General features: G+C 41.6%; 1 protein-coding gene across 4 annotated transcripts in view; it reads left to right on the top strand.

The window, feature by feature from the left end:
* SNRK (SNF related kinase) overlaps positions 1-19,466 on the top strand; it is a 108,010-nt gene that overhangs the window by 83,451 nt on the left and 5,093 nt on the right. For all 4 annotated transcript variants that reach the window (XM_077268990.1, XM_077268989.1, XM_077268991.1 and 1 more), the window contains exons 3-5: positions 16,342-16,483; positions 17,591-17,803; positions 17,968-18,102. In XM_077268990.1, the coding sequence (XP_077125105.1) occupies positions 16,342-16,483; positions 17,591-17,803; positions 17,968-18,102 (490 nt within the window). The remainder of the gene's footprint in view (positions 1-16,341; positions 16,484-17,590; positions 17,804-17,967; positions 18,103-19,466) is intronic.

The raw sequence follows: 19,466 nt of genomic DNA, 5'->3' as shown, positions 1-19,466 counted from the left end.
TATATATATATATATATATATATATATATATATATATATATATATATTTATTTTCTTTACGTTATAGCCATGGTGTGTGTTTATATTTTTTTTTTCTATGGGTACCAATCCCATTTCAGTCTTTTTTTTTTTTTTTTTTTTTCCCCCCTTTCTTTCTTTTTCTCCTTCTAACACTGTGGGGTTTACTTGTAAGCCAGAATGTTTGCCTGCATGGTGTGTGTCACTTGCTAGGCGTGCTCTTGTGGGCATACATACCCTTATATTCTGGGGAGGATAGCAGGGTTTCCTGTACAGATGGGTGCAGCAGAAAAGCCACCAGCCGACCTGGGTTATGGTTTTCTTTTCTGCATTTTCACATAAAGGAAACCATTTGAGCTGTGGCTCTAGATGTCATCAGTCATCACATTTACCCATGGTGTCAGCCAGCTCCTAGATAATAAAGCAATCAAGTGAATGTAAACTCTGCAGAGTTTGTTGGCTTTATGATGTAAACATTTGTATTTACTCCTCATTTCTGCATCCCTCATTAGCGCTCCCCCCAAAAAAAATGTACTTGTATTGTTGGCGCTGTGTGCAGCATGTGTAGCTGCTGGAGCGGAGCCTGGAGGCTAGTACATGAATGTCTGCTGTGCATGGCTTCCATGGCTGGCTCCCTATGTGCGAGGAGTGACATCACTGGTTACCATGGGAACGGCTGCAGCATGGACTTCATTAGCAGATAGCACTTGAAATGATAACGGAGCGTTGTTCAGTTTCACATGTATTCACACGTGCCTGCTGCTTTGCAATGGCATTTTTTTTTTTTTTTGCAAGATTGCTGCCCAAAAAAACAACTCTAGTTTTATATAAACTGTTGTGGTTTTGCAAAACGGTTCATTCTTTCTTTTTTTTTTTTAAATTATTATAATTTTTTTTTGTTACCCTTTAATAACGCAATACGCTGCCGAGTCACCGAAACATTTTTCACAAAATCTTCCTTATTTTGCTTGGAACTTCCTGGGCTCTCTTTAGCATCATAGAGATTATGAACAGTTTTATTGGTGGGGTCTTCATGCTGGAGCACTGTTCCTGCAGATGAAATGTCCCAATGGGGATTTAAATCACTATTCTCACCAATAGACAGATGGCTATAGCTCAGGATATGACTTGACTACACACTGTCACTATGACAACAAACAAGAAGCAAACATCAGAATCTCAGCCTCGGGCCTTGGGCCTGTAACGACCAGAGATCTTACTTCTCCCTCTCTTAGATGCTATTAAGAAAAACCTTTGTTGTTGTTTAGTGGTTCTTTCACTCTTCTGGTAGGACAAACTGGGTTCCTGAAAAATGAATGATTATGCTTTAATCACCTAAAGGGAATCTGTCACCAGGTTTTTCCTACCCAATCTCGGAGCAGCTCTGATTCCTGCGATATATCACTTTCAGGGCTGCCTGCTGCAGTTGAGATGAAATCCCTGTTTTATCTTCTGCAGATTAGTAGTTCTCTGAATGCTGAGCTCTGTATAACCCCGCCCACACCAAGGATTGGTAGCTTTCTGTGTGCACTGTGCATATGCAGAAAGTGGCCAAGCAGTGATGGAGGTGTGGTTACACAGAGATCACAGAGATACATCACTGGAATTGGGATTTCTTCCCCCTACATTATGCTGCTCTCAGATTTGATGGCAATAACCTGGTGACTGATTCCGTTTATTATTGGTAATGGAAACCCGGTTTGTAGAGCCAGAGATGGCGGCTCTCCCCTGTAATGAGTGGCTACCTTCTCCTAATTCCCCGGCCTTTCTTCTCGGCCTTTATCTAAATTGCATTTAGTACATTCTGAGAGCAGATGTGAAGAATTAGATGCTATAATTAGAATGAGAACATTACAGGCTATCATTGAAAAGCTGCACTCCTAAAGCTTTCCATCTATGCCGATTCATTAATTTTAGATTAATCTTTTTGTTCTTGCTTCGTTTTATAGCCACGGAACTATTTATACCTGCAAGACCAGTTCTGTCCACCACTTATAGGACTGATGGAAACATCCATTTACAAGGCTCCACAAATTATAGGCTGCAATCTACGCGATGTACCATTTTCCGGCTGGACGATCTGCAGGGCCCGCGCGCAGTGCGCTGCCCACCCGCAGTGCGCTGCCCACCCGTTTTATCTAGATTCTCCCTCCCTTATTACTGCTTCTCTCGAGTTTCCTCTCTTGAACTTTGCTGCTTCAAGTCTTCAGAAGGAACTGTGTCAATCTTCTTATCTTTGTTTTTCAATCGCGGTTTGTTCTCTCCTGTACTTTCAGCGAGGAATGTAAAGGAACAATAAACAGAACGTCCGCTTTATAATAGCTTTTTCCTCTAAATTAATGGCTAGGATTATTAGATTATACGGTATAATTTCTACCTTTTTGGCTTGTCATTTAAAAAAAAAAAAAAAAAAAAATCTGCCTTAAATTATAATAGACATTTTGAATTTTAGAAAAAAAAGTAGTAAAAGTAGGCTTCCTGAAAGTGTTTGATCCTTTCACAAGCCTTACAACATGACCAGGGAATTTAGCCTAGCCAGAAAACGAATATCTCTGGTCATTTTACGAAACTCATTAAAGGACCAAACCTAGCAAAGTTAACTTGTAGGATGGCATCTACTACAAGGGTGACACTTTTCAAGAATTTTCTTTTGTTCTGAGGGATCTAATTTGTATATTTTCCCCCCATGAAGTATTGCTAATAGGATTCCATACCTGGTGTGCCCCCTTAAAGCGCACCTGTAACGTTAAAAAAAAAAAAAAAAAAAAAAGTTAATCCCTGAGCTCCCTGACTCGGGCGCTTTTTCCTGTTTTACACTGGGTCGCTCTGCTGTATACAGGGTGGATAAAAATCAATGTTTTTTTTAAAAAAATAAAAAAAAATCGGATTTTTTTTATTTAAATCGGATTTTTTTGATTTAAAGGGAACCTATCACCCCGTTTTTTTCGGTATGAGATAAAAATACTGTTAAATAGGGCCTGAGCTGTGCATTACAATAGTGTAGTTTGTGGACCCCGATTCCCCACCTATGCTGCCGAAATACGTTACCAAAGTAGTCATTTTCGCCTGTCAATCAGGCTGGTCAGGTCGGATGGGCGTGGCTTCTTCCCCCAGATATTGCGTAGTTTTCCGTTGGTGGCGTAGTGGTGTGCGCATGTCCAACGTCCCCAATCCTGCACGGGGGGGTGAAAATAGCAGCGATGTCCGTTATTCCATTGGTGGTCGGTGGGCGCGGCCATCTTCCTTTGGCCGCGCGTGCGCAGAAGCGGCGCTCTGCTGGCCGCGGCTTCAGGAAAATGGCCGCGGGATGCCGCGCGTGCGCAGATGGAGATCGCGGCGGCCATTTTCCTGAAGCCGCGGCCAGCAGAGCGCCGCTTCTGCGCACGCGCGGCCAAAGGAAGATGGCCGCGCTCACCAACCACCAATGGAATAACGGACATCGCTGCTATTTTCACCCCCCCGTGCAGGATTGGGGACCTTGGACATGCGCACACCACTACGCCACCAACGGAAAACTACGCAATATCTGGGGGAAGAAGCCACGCCCATCCGACCTGACCAGCCTGATTGACAGGCGAAAATGACTACTTTGGTAACGTATTTCGGCAGCATAGGTGGGGAATCGGGGTCCACAAACTACACTATTGTAATGCACAGCTCAGGCCCTATTTAACAGTATTTTTATCTCATACCGAAAAAAACGGGGTGATAGGTTCCCTTTAAATCGGATTTTTTTCAATAAACTGCTTTTTGAGGAAAATATTTTACCATCCAAAGGTTCTTCCATCATGAGATAAAGCTGAGATGTTTAACTCAGTAGAATAAAGGCTGTATATGTGTAACATTCACAATGCCATGCTCTTCCAGAGGTTTCTGTAGGATTAGTGGGCAGTTTCTCTCCTATATTATCACAGACGCTCGCTTTACTTACGCAGTTCTCAAAACTGAATTTGACTCCGCAGAGGTCCCAGCCTCTTCTTCATGGCAAAAATGTTACAACATGAACAGAGTTGAGAAAAAGACCTTAATCCTATTGTTCTACAAACCTATGAATACAGAATCAACCCCTTCAGTGCCAAGTCCAAGAAGTTAGACAATATGTTTCTGATTGTTTGGAGTGGAATAGATCTGCACAACACAAGAAGAATGTGAATCTAAGTGTTTTGAGGAGGAAGGGCAAGCAGACAAAAAAATGAAAGTGAAACTTTGAGCACAATACTGCAGCATAGCCACAGACAGACAAGTCTGGATCTGTTTGTGTGTACGATCTGAGGTTTATTACATTCTTTCCTTATAATGGCAGCAGGCCGTAAAAGAGACCCAGTTTGGGAATATTTTAATGAAGCTCCTTCGCCTATCGGTAAGGCAGGCATGCGTGCAAAATGCAAACGATGCAACAAAGAGATGCAAGGCCTGGTGGCGTGAATGAGGCAACATCATGAGAAGTGCGGTGATGAAGATGACCAAAGAAACACTTCACTATCAACATCTTCATTTCCCTTCTGGTTGCAGTTTTCATAATGTGATTTCAAACGGCAAACAAGTCCTTGGATATCCTTTTGACAGTATTTGCACTTTGCTCTTGCACCTTTCTTTCCAAGATCTGCTGCTGGCATCTCAACAAAATGAACCCAAATAGGGTCTCTCTTACGACCTGCCATGGCTCACACAGATCACTTATGAAGTTTGATTGTTACTACAGCCAAGTACTGCTGACTATCCAACAAGTTTGGGCATGTCAACTGAATGGAAAAAGAAACTAAACCAAAAGTGAAACCAAGCTAGAAGTGTGGAATTAAAGGGGCAGTATGAACAAAATGTGGAGGCTATTAATAGTTTATACAATTAAGACATGCTGCTTTTAAACACCTACCTATTGCCATATAGTAAAACAAAAAAGATTTTTACTTACTTTGGGGTCCCCCCCTCACCCTGGCGTTAGATCGTTGCCCCTAGTTTCGTCCGTGTAACTATGGGCGCACATGCGCACTGCTCTCACTTCTCATTTTAATCGTGATTTATATTAAAAAAAACCTTTTGATTTAAATCGTGATTTAAATCATGATTTAAATCGGCGTGATTTAAATCAATCCACCCTGGCTGTATAGATACTTACTTACATTTATTGCTTTTTCCAGCACAATATGTGATGTTTTTGCACGATGGGCAACTGGGCGTACCTTCAGAGTTGGTTCTAGGGGCTTGTGCTTTCACCCCTCTATCCCTGACTCTGCCAATCACAGCTCGCCAGCTGATTTAGCAGCCTATAAGTCTCGGAGATTGCCGATCTGCGATTGGCAGTGTCTGGGTTGAAGGGATGAAAACGTAAAGACCCTGAGGAGACTGTGACGGAACCTCAAATATTGTGCTCCAAAAGATGCATATGGGGATATCTCTGGAATGGAGCAACATCGTGCAAAACAGAAAAAAGCGGCAGAATTGGGGGCGCTCAGGGATTTTCACATGGCATTTAACTTAACGGGAACTGTCACTAGCTCAATAAAATTAAGGTGAGCTAGTCAATAGCTGATAAAGCAGCCTAGAAACAGAAAACTAAAGCTTAACAGTGAGGGACCTGTTATATCATGGACCAAAATTACTATAATTTCATTGGGTTTTTGTCATGGTGCCTATTGGAGGTTCTTAATAGAGCCTTCTCATGCAGATGTGAACTAGCCTCAAACTTGGGAATTCATACCAAACGTTTAGGGTGAACTTTTTTGGCCGGGATCATTAATAGACCCAAAAATGGAAGCAATAAGATCTTTTTATGGAAGCTGAAATTCAAAAGGTCCGTAAAGGCCACACTATGTTGTAAGATGATGTTGAGTCTGCTTATGTCCTTGTGAGTACTTGGCTTGGAAATCTTGACAAACCATGGGGGAATATTGCTTGGCAAGGTTTTACTAATGTAAGCTACTTTTGGGTGTTGGGGCATCTAACTGCATGGAGTTCCCACCATGATGTACTTTTATTTCTGCTTATCCGGGGATATTCGTTCACATTCTTGTGGTGCTATTGGGTCCACTGTTTGTCTTGCTACGTTTCCTTTCTTTCTAGCTCTTGATTTTGGCTAAAGAGTATGTATCATCTACACACAACATGGCGCCATGAATGTCGGGACCCCACATTCACTAGGGAATCGTGATAAGCAATTACTACGTCCATTTCATGAATGAGAAGTACACGATTTGTAGCAAGTTTTAACTGTTTGAGGACTGCCGATCATCTTGTTTTCTTCATGTCCCCCCTTCTCTGTTTGTACACACTTCTGAACAATATTCCTCTGCATTCATGATTTTGCCTTTTTCCCATTCCTAGGTGTACCTGTACTTCCTCCTATTTTCTGCCTTGTAGACCCCTGGAATATTGTTCATGGAGCCGAGTCCTGGACGCCATGAGCAGGTCTTAACACAGTTTTTGTCCATGTGCATTACTGGGTCTTTCTGTCTTGTTTTGCCAGAGATGAGCTGGGCAAACACTGTTGCGTCTGCAGCTGTACATGTGCTTTTGCTTCTGGATCATTATATGCGATGGGCAGTCACTGGAAATGTGCTGTGTAATTCCCTCCTTAATGGAAATGATGTGCAGCACACTGTGCACATAAATTGCTCTGTGCCCTGTGGCTTTCTGTCCTGCTGTACAGGCTGGCGTACATTTTTTTTTTTTTTCTGTTCATTAACCCAGTATGATCCTATCCTACTTTGAACCAGGAGATCGGTATACACAGAATGAGCTGGTCATCACTGATGAAATTCATCCCATATTCAAGTAATATAATTCTTTTTATTAAAGATTTAAGTGACTCACTTGGCTATTAAAATGCCATGCTTTGGGGGCTAGACTGGATTCTAAAACTGTTATGTCCTCTGAGGAATTAGAAGGGATAGGGCACGAGATCAGGGGTTGCAAATTTTGTGACCTGGTGACAAAGAAACAACCCAGCTAGAGGAGGCAGTCAGGGGCATAAATTACATAAAACAGAAAACGTTAGTGTAGTTGCTCTGAGATACATGGATCTATGTGTATGAAGGTGTCGAGTTAGCTTGACTGTAGTACATGTAACGTAATGTCTTGTAAAGTTTGCCTGTATTGATGTCTGCACATTTACTACCATGGTTCCTGGTAAAGTGTTTGTGCTCATACGTCTCTGATAATGCATTTTTTGGCCATCAGATTTCTCCCATGCACATGTACACTCGAGGCTGCATGTGTTCTCGATGGAGAGAGGCGAGTAGGCAGCTGCAGTGGCTTGTCATGTGTGAGAATAAAAGGACTAGGCGTAATAGTTCAGCATGCCCCAGTCATGAGGTTCCCATACACAATACATGGTTGACCAGTCATTGAGCTGGGTACACAATGCTCCTAGGATCTGCTGCAGGCGTCTAACTTATTGGGCTACTCTTTTCTCATCAATTTCTATATTTTAATGCTCATCTAAAGGTAAAAAAAATTAAATAAATTTTAAAACTTGTCTTTATAATCTAGGGTCATCTATCAATCAGTCATCTATTCTCCCATTCTCAAGCTTTTTTTTCTCCAGTCCGTATTACCTTTCTTCGTTGGACAGTAGACCTGAGGTTCTAGTCTAGACTAAGCTGCAAAGCCAGATGCAGGCCATGGGCTCACCAAATGTGTAAATAAAAATGTGGTTAATTATTATAACATGAACAGACAAAGACCTACATAATAAACAATTAAAAAGCCAAAAAAAAAAGCTCAAGCACACCACCGGATGTGTCCATATAAGGACCAACACCCCCTCCTCCAATGTGCCCGCTGAGGTATCCACAATAATACAGTAAGCTGTATAAATGTAGAAAACCCTGGAGTGAAGTGACCATAGTCTAATCAGCCCAAGATTCATATATTTATAGAATGATCTAAAGAAGAGATGAGATGTACTCATATATGTGTAAAAGGTACCAAAATAGTAATGTGACTCAGATCAATCAATAGCAATAAAAATAAGTATTCAAGTCTTTCTAATAGACCAGGGAAAAATCCAGGGTAGGAAATAGTGACCATCAGCCAAAAGGTGAAGTCATACAATGGTGAGACCTCTATGCGGCAGTAGTGATATGATGAGCAGGAACCACACGCGTTTTGTCACAGGACGTGGCTTCCTCAGGGGTAATGATGGAGATATGCCAAGAGTCTGTTCTCTCTCTCTCTATCTATCTATCTATCTATCTATCTATCTATCTATCTATCACAAATTTAATAAGGTAAGGGGACAAGGATTACCATATGGCTGATAGGACGTGCAATCCACAGTTGAAAGCATCTTCTTGAAGTGCCAACTGCATGCGTGCACCAACAAGCCGGCAATTGCAATACCAGTATCAATTACGCACACCAAATTTAAACCCCTGAAAGGGAATCTGTCACCCCAAAAGTGGCCTATAAACTAAGGCCACCGGCATCAGGGGCTTATCTACAGCATTCTGTAATGCTGTAGATAAGCCCCCAATGTATCTTGAAAGATGAGAAAAACAAGTTGGATTATACTCACCCAGGGGCGGTCCCGCTGCAGTCTGGTCCGATGGGCGTCACAATCCGGGTCCGGCGCCTCCTATCTTCATACGATGTCGTCCTCTTCTTTACTTCTTGCCGCGGCTCCGGCGCAGGTGTACTTTATCTGCCCTGTTGAGGGCAGAGCAAAGTACTGCAGTGTGCAGGTGCCAGGAAAGGTCAGAGAGGCCCAGCGCCTGTGCACTGCAGTACTTTGCTCTGCCCTCAACAGGGCATATAAAGTACACCTGCGCAGGAGCCGCGGCAAGAAGACAAGAGGATTTGATCGTATGAAGATGTGAGGCCCCGGACCGCGACGCCCATCGGACCAGACCACAGCGGGACCGCCCCTGGGTGAGTATAATCTAACCTGTTTCTTATCTTTCAGGATACATCGGGGGGCTTATCTACAGCATTACAGAATGCTGTAGATAAGCCCCTGATGCCGATGGCCTTAGCTTATAGGCCATTTTTGGGGTGTCAGATTCCCTTTAAACGACAAAGCCATGGACCATGGTTGCACTTTGGAATGGTAACAACCAGGTGCCAAGTTGCACAGAGTTTAGGAGGAGGAACACCAGAGAATGCAAAGATCTCTTTAAAGCACCACTCTAGTGTCTTGTTTTTTTTTTTTTTTTATTTTATTTTACCGCTGCAGGGGTGCTTCTAATCTAAGGTCCCTGCCCCTACTGATACTTACCTGCCACCGTCTTCACCTTTTGTGACCTAGTGCTGTATCGCTTTTGCTGGAGCGAGACGGAGGTCACAACACAATACAAGTCTATGACCACCTCGTTCTCGCCCTCGTAGACTTGCATTGAGAGCTTGTGATGTATCTTCTGACTTTCGGCCAGTCAGAAGTTGTGGTCACAAGATGGCGCCTCGGGACCGGAACGTCGGACGCCAAGTTTAAGACTGCGGTTAGGGAACTTAAATTGGAACCACTACAGCACTGAAAAACAGCAAACCCCCCCGCTGGAGTGCTGCTTTAAATGTGCTCCATTCTATTGATGATAATAATAATCTTTTTATATAGCGCTAACATATTCCGCAGCGCTTTACAGTTTGCACACATTATCATCGCTGTCCCCGATGGGGCTCACAATCTAATAGGTTCGTCTGTTGCTGGATGTCTTCTCAGTATTACCACTGCAGTGATGGAAGTTTTGTATTTTTCATGTACAATGCTGTACTGTATCTAGACGTTTTCGGGCACATTCCTGCCCATTGAAGCTTATGACCTAATTTTAGTGACTGGGATCCTAGGAGACAGCGATTTGTCCAAATAGCAGAGATACATTAATAAGCAAGAAAATGGCCATTATTTTCTTTTCCAGTGGAAACATTTTAATTTTAGAACAGTATTTCTGCTGAAAGCTTCTTTGCAGTCTTCCAGAATGTCATGAGACTCTTGGTTTGCTGATGTGCAGTAATGAGACTATAATCCTATGATAAACTCCACATGAGTAAAATGTATACTGCATTGTTAATCTCCACCCACGCTCAGGCCTTAGATCTTTACAGTGTAAATAATGATGTTTGGGGGGTATGCTGTACCCTCAGGGTCTCACAGCAGATGGAATCATGGGAAACTCTTGAGAGCTACTGTATGTGCTTTCTGGTAAAGCATGAGTTTTTCTAATTCTTTTGTTGTTTATGTGCATAATTTGTACTTGTAGACACTGGCTTGCTCCTGGCCCTTAATTTCTGTGCCACAAGTCAGTTCCTATCTTCTTGGTACTCCTTTAAAGTGGGTCTCTGTGCCTAATATCCACCCTCTCTGTAGAGTAGCATTTTAGATCTACAGGTCCCAATTCATAATCAAATGGCAGCAAAAAAAGCAAATTCCATAATGTTTGGCTCATAGGAGGGCACATCACTTGCGAGGATAGGAGACATCCGCAATATAAATATCGCCAACATATTCCATAGGACTTTACAGCTTAGCAGTGACATGTGTAGTCAGTACAAAGTATCACATATTACAATGAGAGGAGCGAGATCCGTGCTCACAAACTTCCAATCTATAAGGGCATGTTCCCACGGTCAGTAAACGCTGCAGATTGGATGCTGCATACATCCACAGCATCCAACCTGCAGCGTCCAGATGTTACAGCATAGTGGATGGGATTTGAAGAAATCCCATCTCCACTATGCGTTCATTGGCACCCGCAAATCACCTGCGGAGACAGACATGCGACGCGTCTTTCCAGACTGCAGCATGTCAATTTATCTTGTGACGCTCAGTCTCCACAAGATAAATCTCACCTGTACAATGTATTGGGCGCGGTGATTCCGCACAGCTCAATGAACACATGCTGATTCACCTGCGTTCGATAGCCGACAGCACTTTTGACGGAGCAGTCATGTGCAGCTTCGAAAGAGCTGCCGGTTTCTGACTGTGGGAACATACCCTAAGGAATGAAGGCATTCACTGTGACCTGTAGAATTAGAAGAATTGGTCACAATTTGTACAACTTTCTCCAGCTTAAAAAAAAAAAAAAAAAAAAAATGACAAGCTTGTTTTCGTTTTTTTTTTTTTTTTTTTTTTATGGACTGGGTTAAAGGCGCTGTAATTTTACATACTAGATTATGAATAGAGACAAGGCACTGACGTTCTGTGCTGAGGATTTTGTGGCGATCTGGCACTTGGCGTGTTGCTCCTTAAGATGACGCTCATGTTGTAAGCCAGTGATGCAGACACCAATGTACATGGGTACTGCAATGTAATCTTTGGTAGTATACACGTGTGTCTGTATATTTCACATACCTGTGTGCCTGCATATATAATCCAGCACTTGGAAACAAAAACACTTCAAATTAATACCTTTTATTACACCTCTTTGTTTTGTTTTTTTAAGGGGGGTTGGCAAAGCCTTCTCAAAATCATACAAGAAACAAAAGACTGTTTTCATTAGTGTGCCGAGTCCCTTTTTATATCTATTTAGTCTGTGTCCATTTCTACCATCAAGATGGCATCTATTTCTTTCTTTTATGCGCATGTGTGTGTGTATTTATGCGTGTATATATAATATATAGGTTTGTGAAAGTATTCAACCCCCCGCCCCTCTTCCCCCCACCACCACCCTTGGCTTTTTTTGTTACCTCAGAACCTGGAATTTCACTTTTTTTTTCTGAGGGTTTGCATCAGCTCATGTTAAGAACATGCCTACAACTGTGAACATTTGATTTTCTTTTTATTGTTAAACAAATAGGACAAAATAACTGAAAACTTAATTGTGCATAACTATTAACCCCCCCTAAAGTCAGTGCTTTGTAGACCCTCCTTTTTCAGCAATTACAGTTGCAAGTAGTTTTGGATCAGTCTGAGTTTTCCACATATTTCCACTGGGATTTTTGCCCATTCCTCAAGGAAAAACTGCTCCATCTCCTACACAATATGATGCTGCCACCACCATGTTTCACTGTGGGGATGGTATTCTTGGGGTGATGAGCTGTGTTGGTTTGGCGCCAGACATAGCATTTACCTTGATGGCCAAAAAGTTCAAAAGTTCAATTTTGGTCTCATCTGACCACAGCACCTTCCTCCAAACATTTGGTGAGTCTCCCACATGTCTTTTGGCAAACTCAATACGAGCTTTACAATTTTTGTATGTAATTTTTTTCTGCCCACTCTTCCATAAAGGCCATCTCTGAGTGTACATCTTATTGTGGTCGTATGAATAGATACTCCAGTCTCTGCTTGGAAATGCTGCAGCTCCTCCAGGGTTACCTAAGGTCTCTGTGCCGCCTCTGACTAATGCCCTCCTTGCTTGGGCTGAGAGTTTTGGTGGGAGGCCCTCTCTTGGCATGTTTGTTGTGGTACCATGATCTTTCCATTTGATAATGGATTTGATGGTGCTCTGGAGGATCATCAGAGATTGATTGAGATATATATATATATATATATTATCCAACCCTGACCTGTTTGGAGATCACCTTGGTTTTCATGGTGTTTGGTTGATGATGCCTCTTGCTTAATGGTGTTGCAGCTTCCGTGGCCTTTCAGAATAGGTGTGTATACACTGACAGACGTTATGACACTTTAGATTGCACACAGGTGGACGTCCTGTCACTAAGCATGTGACTTATGAAGTTCATTTCTTGCACCAGAAATTTTTAGGGGTTTCATAACAAAAGGTAATACATATACACATGGCAATTTTAAGTTATTTGATCCCATAGATTTAATTTATGCCTATATTTTTCTCACTTCGCTAATTTAGAGTATTTACTGCTGATGCATCACACTCAAATCGGATTACAAAAATATTTAAAGAGGTGCTAATGTAACAAAATAGGTTCCAGAAAATTGAAATTGTTCCAGAAAATGAAATATTTCTCCTAGAAGATTATTGCAATTACACGTTTTGTTTTTTATACATGTTTTTCCTTTGTGTGTATTGAAACAACAGTGAAAAAAAGGCAAATTGGACATAATTTCATTCCCAATAAATGGGCCAGACAAAATTGTCTCTTTTCCAAAATAGTGGGATAAAACTTTCAAGCATGTGATGCTCGTTTAAAAAAAAAAAAAAAATCACACCTGAAACAAGATAAAAAAAGTGAAGTTGGCTCAGTCTTTGCATTGTGTGAAAAATATCAACAATCTCAAGATTACAAGTCCATCTCCAGAGATCTTGATGTTGATTTGTCAACAGCACGAAACATAATGAAGTTTACAACTCATGGCACTGTAGCTAATCTCCCTGGACATGAATGGCAGAGAAAAACTGATGAAATGTTGCAACTTAGTATAGTCCGGATGGTGGGTAAGCAGCCCCAACTAAGTTCCACAGAAGTTCAAGCTGTCCTGCAGGCTCAGGGTGCATGAATGTCAGCACAAACTATCAGTTGACCTTTGCATGAAATGAAACACTATGGCAGGAGACCCAGGAGGACCCCACTGCTGAATCACCCAGAAATGGAGACCAAGTGCTGCAGAGTTCTGAAGTGGCAGCAATGAGTGCAGATCTACATCCCATTCAACACCTGTGGAGAGATCTTAAAATGGCTGTTGGCAGAAATCACCCTTCATATATGAGAGACCTGGACCTGTTTGCCAAAGAGTGGTCCAAACGTCCAGTTGAGGGGTGTAACAATAAGCTTGTTGATGGTTATAGAAAGCAATTGATTGATTGAGTGTGCAACCAAATAAGTTGAGGGTGCCAACCATTTTGTCTGGGCCATTTTGGGGGCTTTGTGTGAAATTGTCCAATTTGCCTTTTTTTTCCTCTTTTTTTTTTCTGATTTGGTTCCAATAAACACAAAAGAAATCAACATGATTATAACAAAACGTGTAATTTCTATAGTTTTCTGGGAGAAATACTTCATTTTCTGGAACAATTTCAAAGGTGGCAACACTTTCAGGTGTGTATGTTACATTTTTTATAATAGACATAAAAGCAGGAGCATCACCAGTGTAAGTTGGGTGCAGAGCCTCCCTGGCAAAGACTGAACCATCCAGATAAGAAGTAAAGAATCGCAGCAAAACACCAAACAGTTAGACAAAAAAAGTGGATTATTAGCCTGTAGAGATGGGCGAACGCAGACAGAAATGTTCGTCTTTCGTACCGGATAGTCACTGTTTGGGCTTGACCAGCAAACAGACTTTCTGCTGAAGTCCAGTATTCGGGATAAGTCCATGGTGGCTGAGGAGTGAGACTGCTGAGGCTACTTTCACACTAGCGTCGGACTCGGCCTGTCGCAGTGCGTCGGGCCGAGGTCACCGACGCTAGCGTTGTCTCCGCCGCACAACGGGGGCAGCGGATGCATTTTTCCAGCGCATCCGCTGCCCCATTGTGAGGTGGGGGCAGAGTTCCGGCTGCGCATGCGCGGTCGGAAAAAGCGGACCGTCGGGAGCAAAAAACGTTACATGTAACGTTTTTTGCTCCCGGCGGACCGCCACAACACGGCGCAACCGTCTCACGGCAGTTGCGACGTGTGGCAATCCGTCGCAATGCGTCGCTAATGTTAGTCAATGGAGGAAAAACGCATCCTGCAAGCACTTTTGCAGGATGCGTTTTTTCTGCAAAACGACGCATTGTGACGGAATGCAGTTAACGCTAGTGTGAAAGTAGCCTTAGATTGTTGGTTGTTTTGTTTTGTTTTTTTCCCCCAGACACTTAGTCCTCCAAAAACCACATGTGAATAGTCTCCTAGACTAGAATGGTTACATGTTCTAACTGTGGGAAATGCAGATGGTACATGTCTGTGGGAAAACGGACATCTGAATGAGGCCTGAAACCATTTTGTTTTTAGTTTTTGATCTTTAAATGCTGACCAGTTGCATTTTTCTGTTCTTTTTTTTGCCTTTGTAAATATAATAAGAGGGAGAATTGCTGTATGCTTTATCATTAATTTACATAATTAAAAAAAAAAGTATTTTCTGCTTAAGATGCGTTGCTGCCGCAGGCGCCATCACTGTGTAATCTCCTCATTGTGCATTCTACACTGCTGTTCCCGTGCTAGGACTGAATAGTGCAATTCATTGTAAATGAAAAACATGCTGCTCCATTCAGACATATAAGACAATTCTTGGAAATGCCACACACATTTAAGGAAATTGGAGTCAGACTTGTATTGTAGTGTGAATGAATCTGAAGGGTAGTAAAATGAACTGCTAGGCCTACGATAAATGCCAAATGTTGGACACGGTGCAAGGGCCCCATGTTGCCTTTTAGATCATTTGTGAGCCTTTGTCGCCTTCAGAATTACAATTAAACGCCATTATTTGTTCTATATCTGTAGCATGGGTGGCTTTTTGGGTATGTGCATAAATGCATTACAACATACTGTTTATGATGATGTTAAACCACATGTTGTGCTGGGTTACAAGATGTGTTTATAAGAAAGTGTAACTTCCTCTTACATGGCTCCTTCAATGTTCCTTAAGATACAAAACACAGATATTTTTCTTATTTTCTTGTCATATGAAACTAATCTTTGTAATATGTCTCCCAGTTTGTATGAGATGACAACTTGATATGTTTTCATAATGACAGCTTGCCCATGCCGTAACCTGTTTTACAACTCTCTCTTCCCTACAAGTTAAAAATGCATTTATGGCACAAATAACACTTTCTAGATATTGTTCTGAATCTTAAACTCTGTATCTTGCCATACGCTTTTTGAGTGGGTGGCTTGTCTTTATCACGATTCTACCAGCATTATAGGTGCTGATACATCTCTTCTTTCACTTCCCAGAATGCATTGCTTCAGCCAGTGCCAAACTAAAAGCCTGTCTTTCTGTTCATACTTTCTTTGTACACGAGGATCACGTCCCTTGTTTTTTTTCCCTACACTAGGAAAAGTGTACTATGCTGACATAGATTCTGCATACCTGTTTTGGGTTCACATTCATAACTTCAAAGACCACTAAAAGCCACAGCACATAAGTATGATTAATATAGTCTTGCTCACATCTTGTCATGTTACTTCCCTTTTGCATAGTAATCCATCAAGGTGTCCTTATGTGACCTAGAAAAATCTAATGCCCCTCGCTTTCTCCCTAAACGATTAGTGTTGGGTAACGTTTGAAGATCACAGTCTATTATGGGGGTCATACTTTTTGGAGTCTTCTCAACCGCCAACTTGGGTTAGGTAAAACTGTTTCTATGGTTTCTTATTGTCAGAGGGTTTCCTTTATTTTACAAGAAAAAGTGATTTACTAATCTGCCTTGATCCTGGGCAACCAATAGACCATGAAACTTGTGATTTGTGTATTTTGAGACTAGTTGTAGGGCAGATATTAAGGCATAACATGGTATTGTAAAGGCTCATGTGTGTCTTGGCCCTATTCTCTTTTAGATATTTGGAGCCTGGGTGTCATCCTGTTCATGCTTGTGTGTGGGACTCCTCCATTCCAAGAAGCCAATGACAGTGAAACTCTGACGATGATCATGGACTGTAAATATACCGTACCCAAGCATGTGTCCAAAGGGTGTAAAGAGTAAGTGTTGGTTTTTCTCTTTGATGAACTTCTGTTTTTTCTGTTTCATATGAAGTGCCAGATTAATAAAAAAAAAGAAACTAGCTTCCAGGAGCAGTAGTAATCTATGATATTAAACCTACTGAGAAGCTCTGTGAAAGGGATTACACCCTACCTCCTGTTATGCCCCATCATTCTGGTATCAGTGTTAGATGACTTTGTACTATACTTCTTAGCTGGTCCTCCAACCATGGATGTTTAACAAAAGCCTATAGTAGTTCTGGAAACAATGGGACATTACCTAATTTTTAAGGTATTCATGGAGTTTTGAAGACTGCTTTGGCTAAAGAAAATATTTTAGGAAGCCACAAATACTAATGCAGTCAATTCTTTTATATTTTTAGCAGCCAAGTAATAAGTCTCAATAGAAAACAACAAAAGTAGTTACATTGGCTACCTTACGGTTTTTTTTTTTTAATAAATGTTATTGATGCAGCCTGCTAATGGCACTAAAGTAGTAGTAATAATAATAATCTTTTTATATAGAGCTAACATATTCCGCAGCGCTTTACAGTTTGCACACATTATCATTGCTGTCCCCTATGGGGCTCACAATCTAGAATCTCTATCAGTATGTTTTTGGAATGTGGGAGGAAACCCACGCAAACACGGTGAGAACATACAAACTCCTTGCAGATGTTGTCCTTGGTGGGATTAGAACCCAGGACTCCAGCGCTGCAAGGCTGCAGTGCTAACCACTGAGCCACTGTGCTAGACTGACTCGTTAAACTGGAGGTTGAACTCCGACGGGTTCACATCTCTTTTCCAGAGTACTCAGAGCTAGATCTATTCCTTCCAAATTTTATCGATTTTCAACTGATTTATTAGAAAATTGGCTCCTAATGAAACAAAAAAGTTTTTTTATGTGTTTAAAAAAAAAAATATAAAAAAAAAAGGAAAAGAACTGATGCAACTACAATGAAACCTGAGAAATAAAGGGTGTTCATTTTCTTTTGGATGTGTGAATGTAGCCTAGTATAGAAGATTAGTATACCGCTTAGATATGCATCTATGTGTTTTCTGTCTGTTCAGTTTACCATAACTACGCTTCGTCACTTCTATTCCCAGCCTGATCACACGTATGCTCCAGAGAGATCCTAAAAGAAGAGCATCTCTAGAGGAAATTGAAAACCATCCTTGGCTGCAAGGAGTTGATCCATCACCTGCGACAAAATACAACATTCCTCTAGTGTCCTATAAAAACCTCTCCGAAGAGGAACACAATAGCATTATACAGAGGATGGTCCTGGGTGACATAGCTGATCGAGATGCCATTGTGGAGTAAGTGCTTACTACCCATTTCCCATCAATTTTTTTTTTATTATTATTATTTAGCTGAATCTTGAACATGTTACTTAGTTTTACACAGGTAATAAGTTTCTTAACTTGTATGGGTCTTACATGGAAAATGGTTTTGATTCTTCGTTTTGTTTTTTTAATTTCAGTGCCTTGGAAACCAATAAATACAACCACATTACGGCCACATACTTCTTGTTGGCTGAGCGAATTTTGCGAGAGAAGCAAGAAAAGGAGATCCAGACACGGTCTGCTAGTCCTAGTAACATCAAGGCCCAATTTAGGTACTGATCTATGCATCAAAATAATGGTGTTCTCAGACTTTAAAATTGATGGTGTGTACTTAGGTAATATTAGATCGGGGGTCCAATTCCCAGCACCCCCTTCAAAACAGTTATTTAACAGGTCTTTAGTATAAGTGTAACTTCATGGGAATGAAGTGATTACTATAAATAGACTTAAACCAAAGAAATGAGCCGTGGCATAAGTAGGTATACATGCACTGTGTATGAAGATGTTCACTGTGGCCATTTAACAGACAAAAACCAAGATAAAACAACCTGAGCCTACCCTACAGCAAATGAGTAAATAGTAGTATTACAGATCTGGGTACTTGGTTAATACCATTTTAATAAAAAAAAAAAAATCTTAAAGCCGTCCCACCACGACAAGGTGTTCCCAATCAGGAGAGTCCTATCCTCTAGTATTGAAAACCTCACCTTGTGTCAGCCGATCTCAATATAGATGGGTGTAGAGCAGGATCGGGGTCCGACTTTTCAGACACTGTTCACATGGAAAGCTGTATTGATGACGCAGAACGGTAGCTAGAAAACTTTGAAACAGACCCCTTTTAAACATCTGATCAGCAGGGCTACGAGGAGTTAGACCCCCATTGATGAAATAGTAATGCCCCATACTTGGGAGAGACCATCAATCTTGAAGTAAACACTTCTGTGTTATCTTCAACCTATTCCCTATTTCAACTTAAACTATTAAAGTTTTTGCTGCTAAATCATTCATTGTATCCAATTAAAATAAGGTATTAATCTAGTCTCCTGCTCTTTTACATCCAATGTGTGCAGCACAAACTTGAATACCATAATAGGTAGTCTTACCAGGGATCAGAATACTGCTGTCTACATGCACTGCAATATGTTGTCTTGATAGGCATAACCATGCTATACGAGCCTCTGGAGACCCTGGAACCAGAGGGAAGTATAGAGTAATTTTATTTTACGAGGGGTAATATAATATTTAGGAAGGGGTTGTCCAGTTAGTGGACAACCCTTTAAATCGCCGTGGCATGTGATTAGGAATCAGCTTACGCCGCACAGTCTGAAGAAGGTGTAGGGAGATGAGTGAGAGGCTAAGATATGCACTGGGCATGCCCATGAATCCCAGCCCCGCAGTGTCAATAAATCAGAAGACACTGTGGGGCGGGATCTCGGGCAGCGCGGCCGTACAGGCACAGTCAGCCTGACATGAAGTGATGTCAGAAGACGGGCAGCGCTAACTGCCCATGCCCAAGGGATAACATAACAGCGCAGGCTCCGGGACAGATTCAAACAGCGCTGAGGAGGCGTATGAATGACGGCTGTGCTGCGTCTGATTAGGAAGGAAAGTCCCGCCTCCCGGACGGTTTCACGGT

The sequence above is a fragment of the Ranitomeya variabilis genome, chromosome 6 (assembly GCF_051348905.1).
Source record: "Ranitomeya variabilis isolate aRanVar5 chromosome 6, aRanVar5.hap1, whole genome shotgun sequence".
In the NCBI taxonomy this organism is placed as follows: Eukaryota; Metazoa; Chordata; class Amphibia; order Anura; family Dendrobatidae; genus Ranitomeya; species Ranitomeya variabilis.
This window is presented reverse-complemented; position numbering and strand designations above follow the sequence as displayed.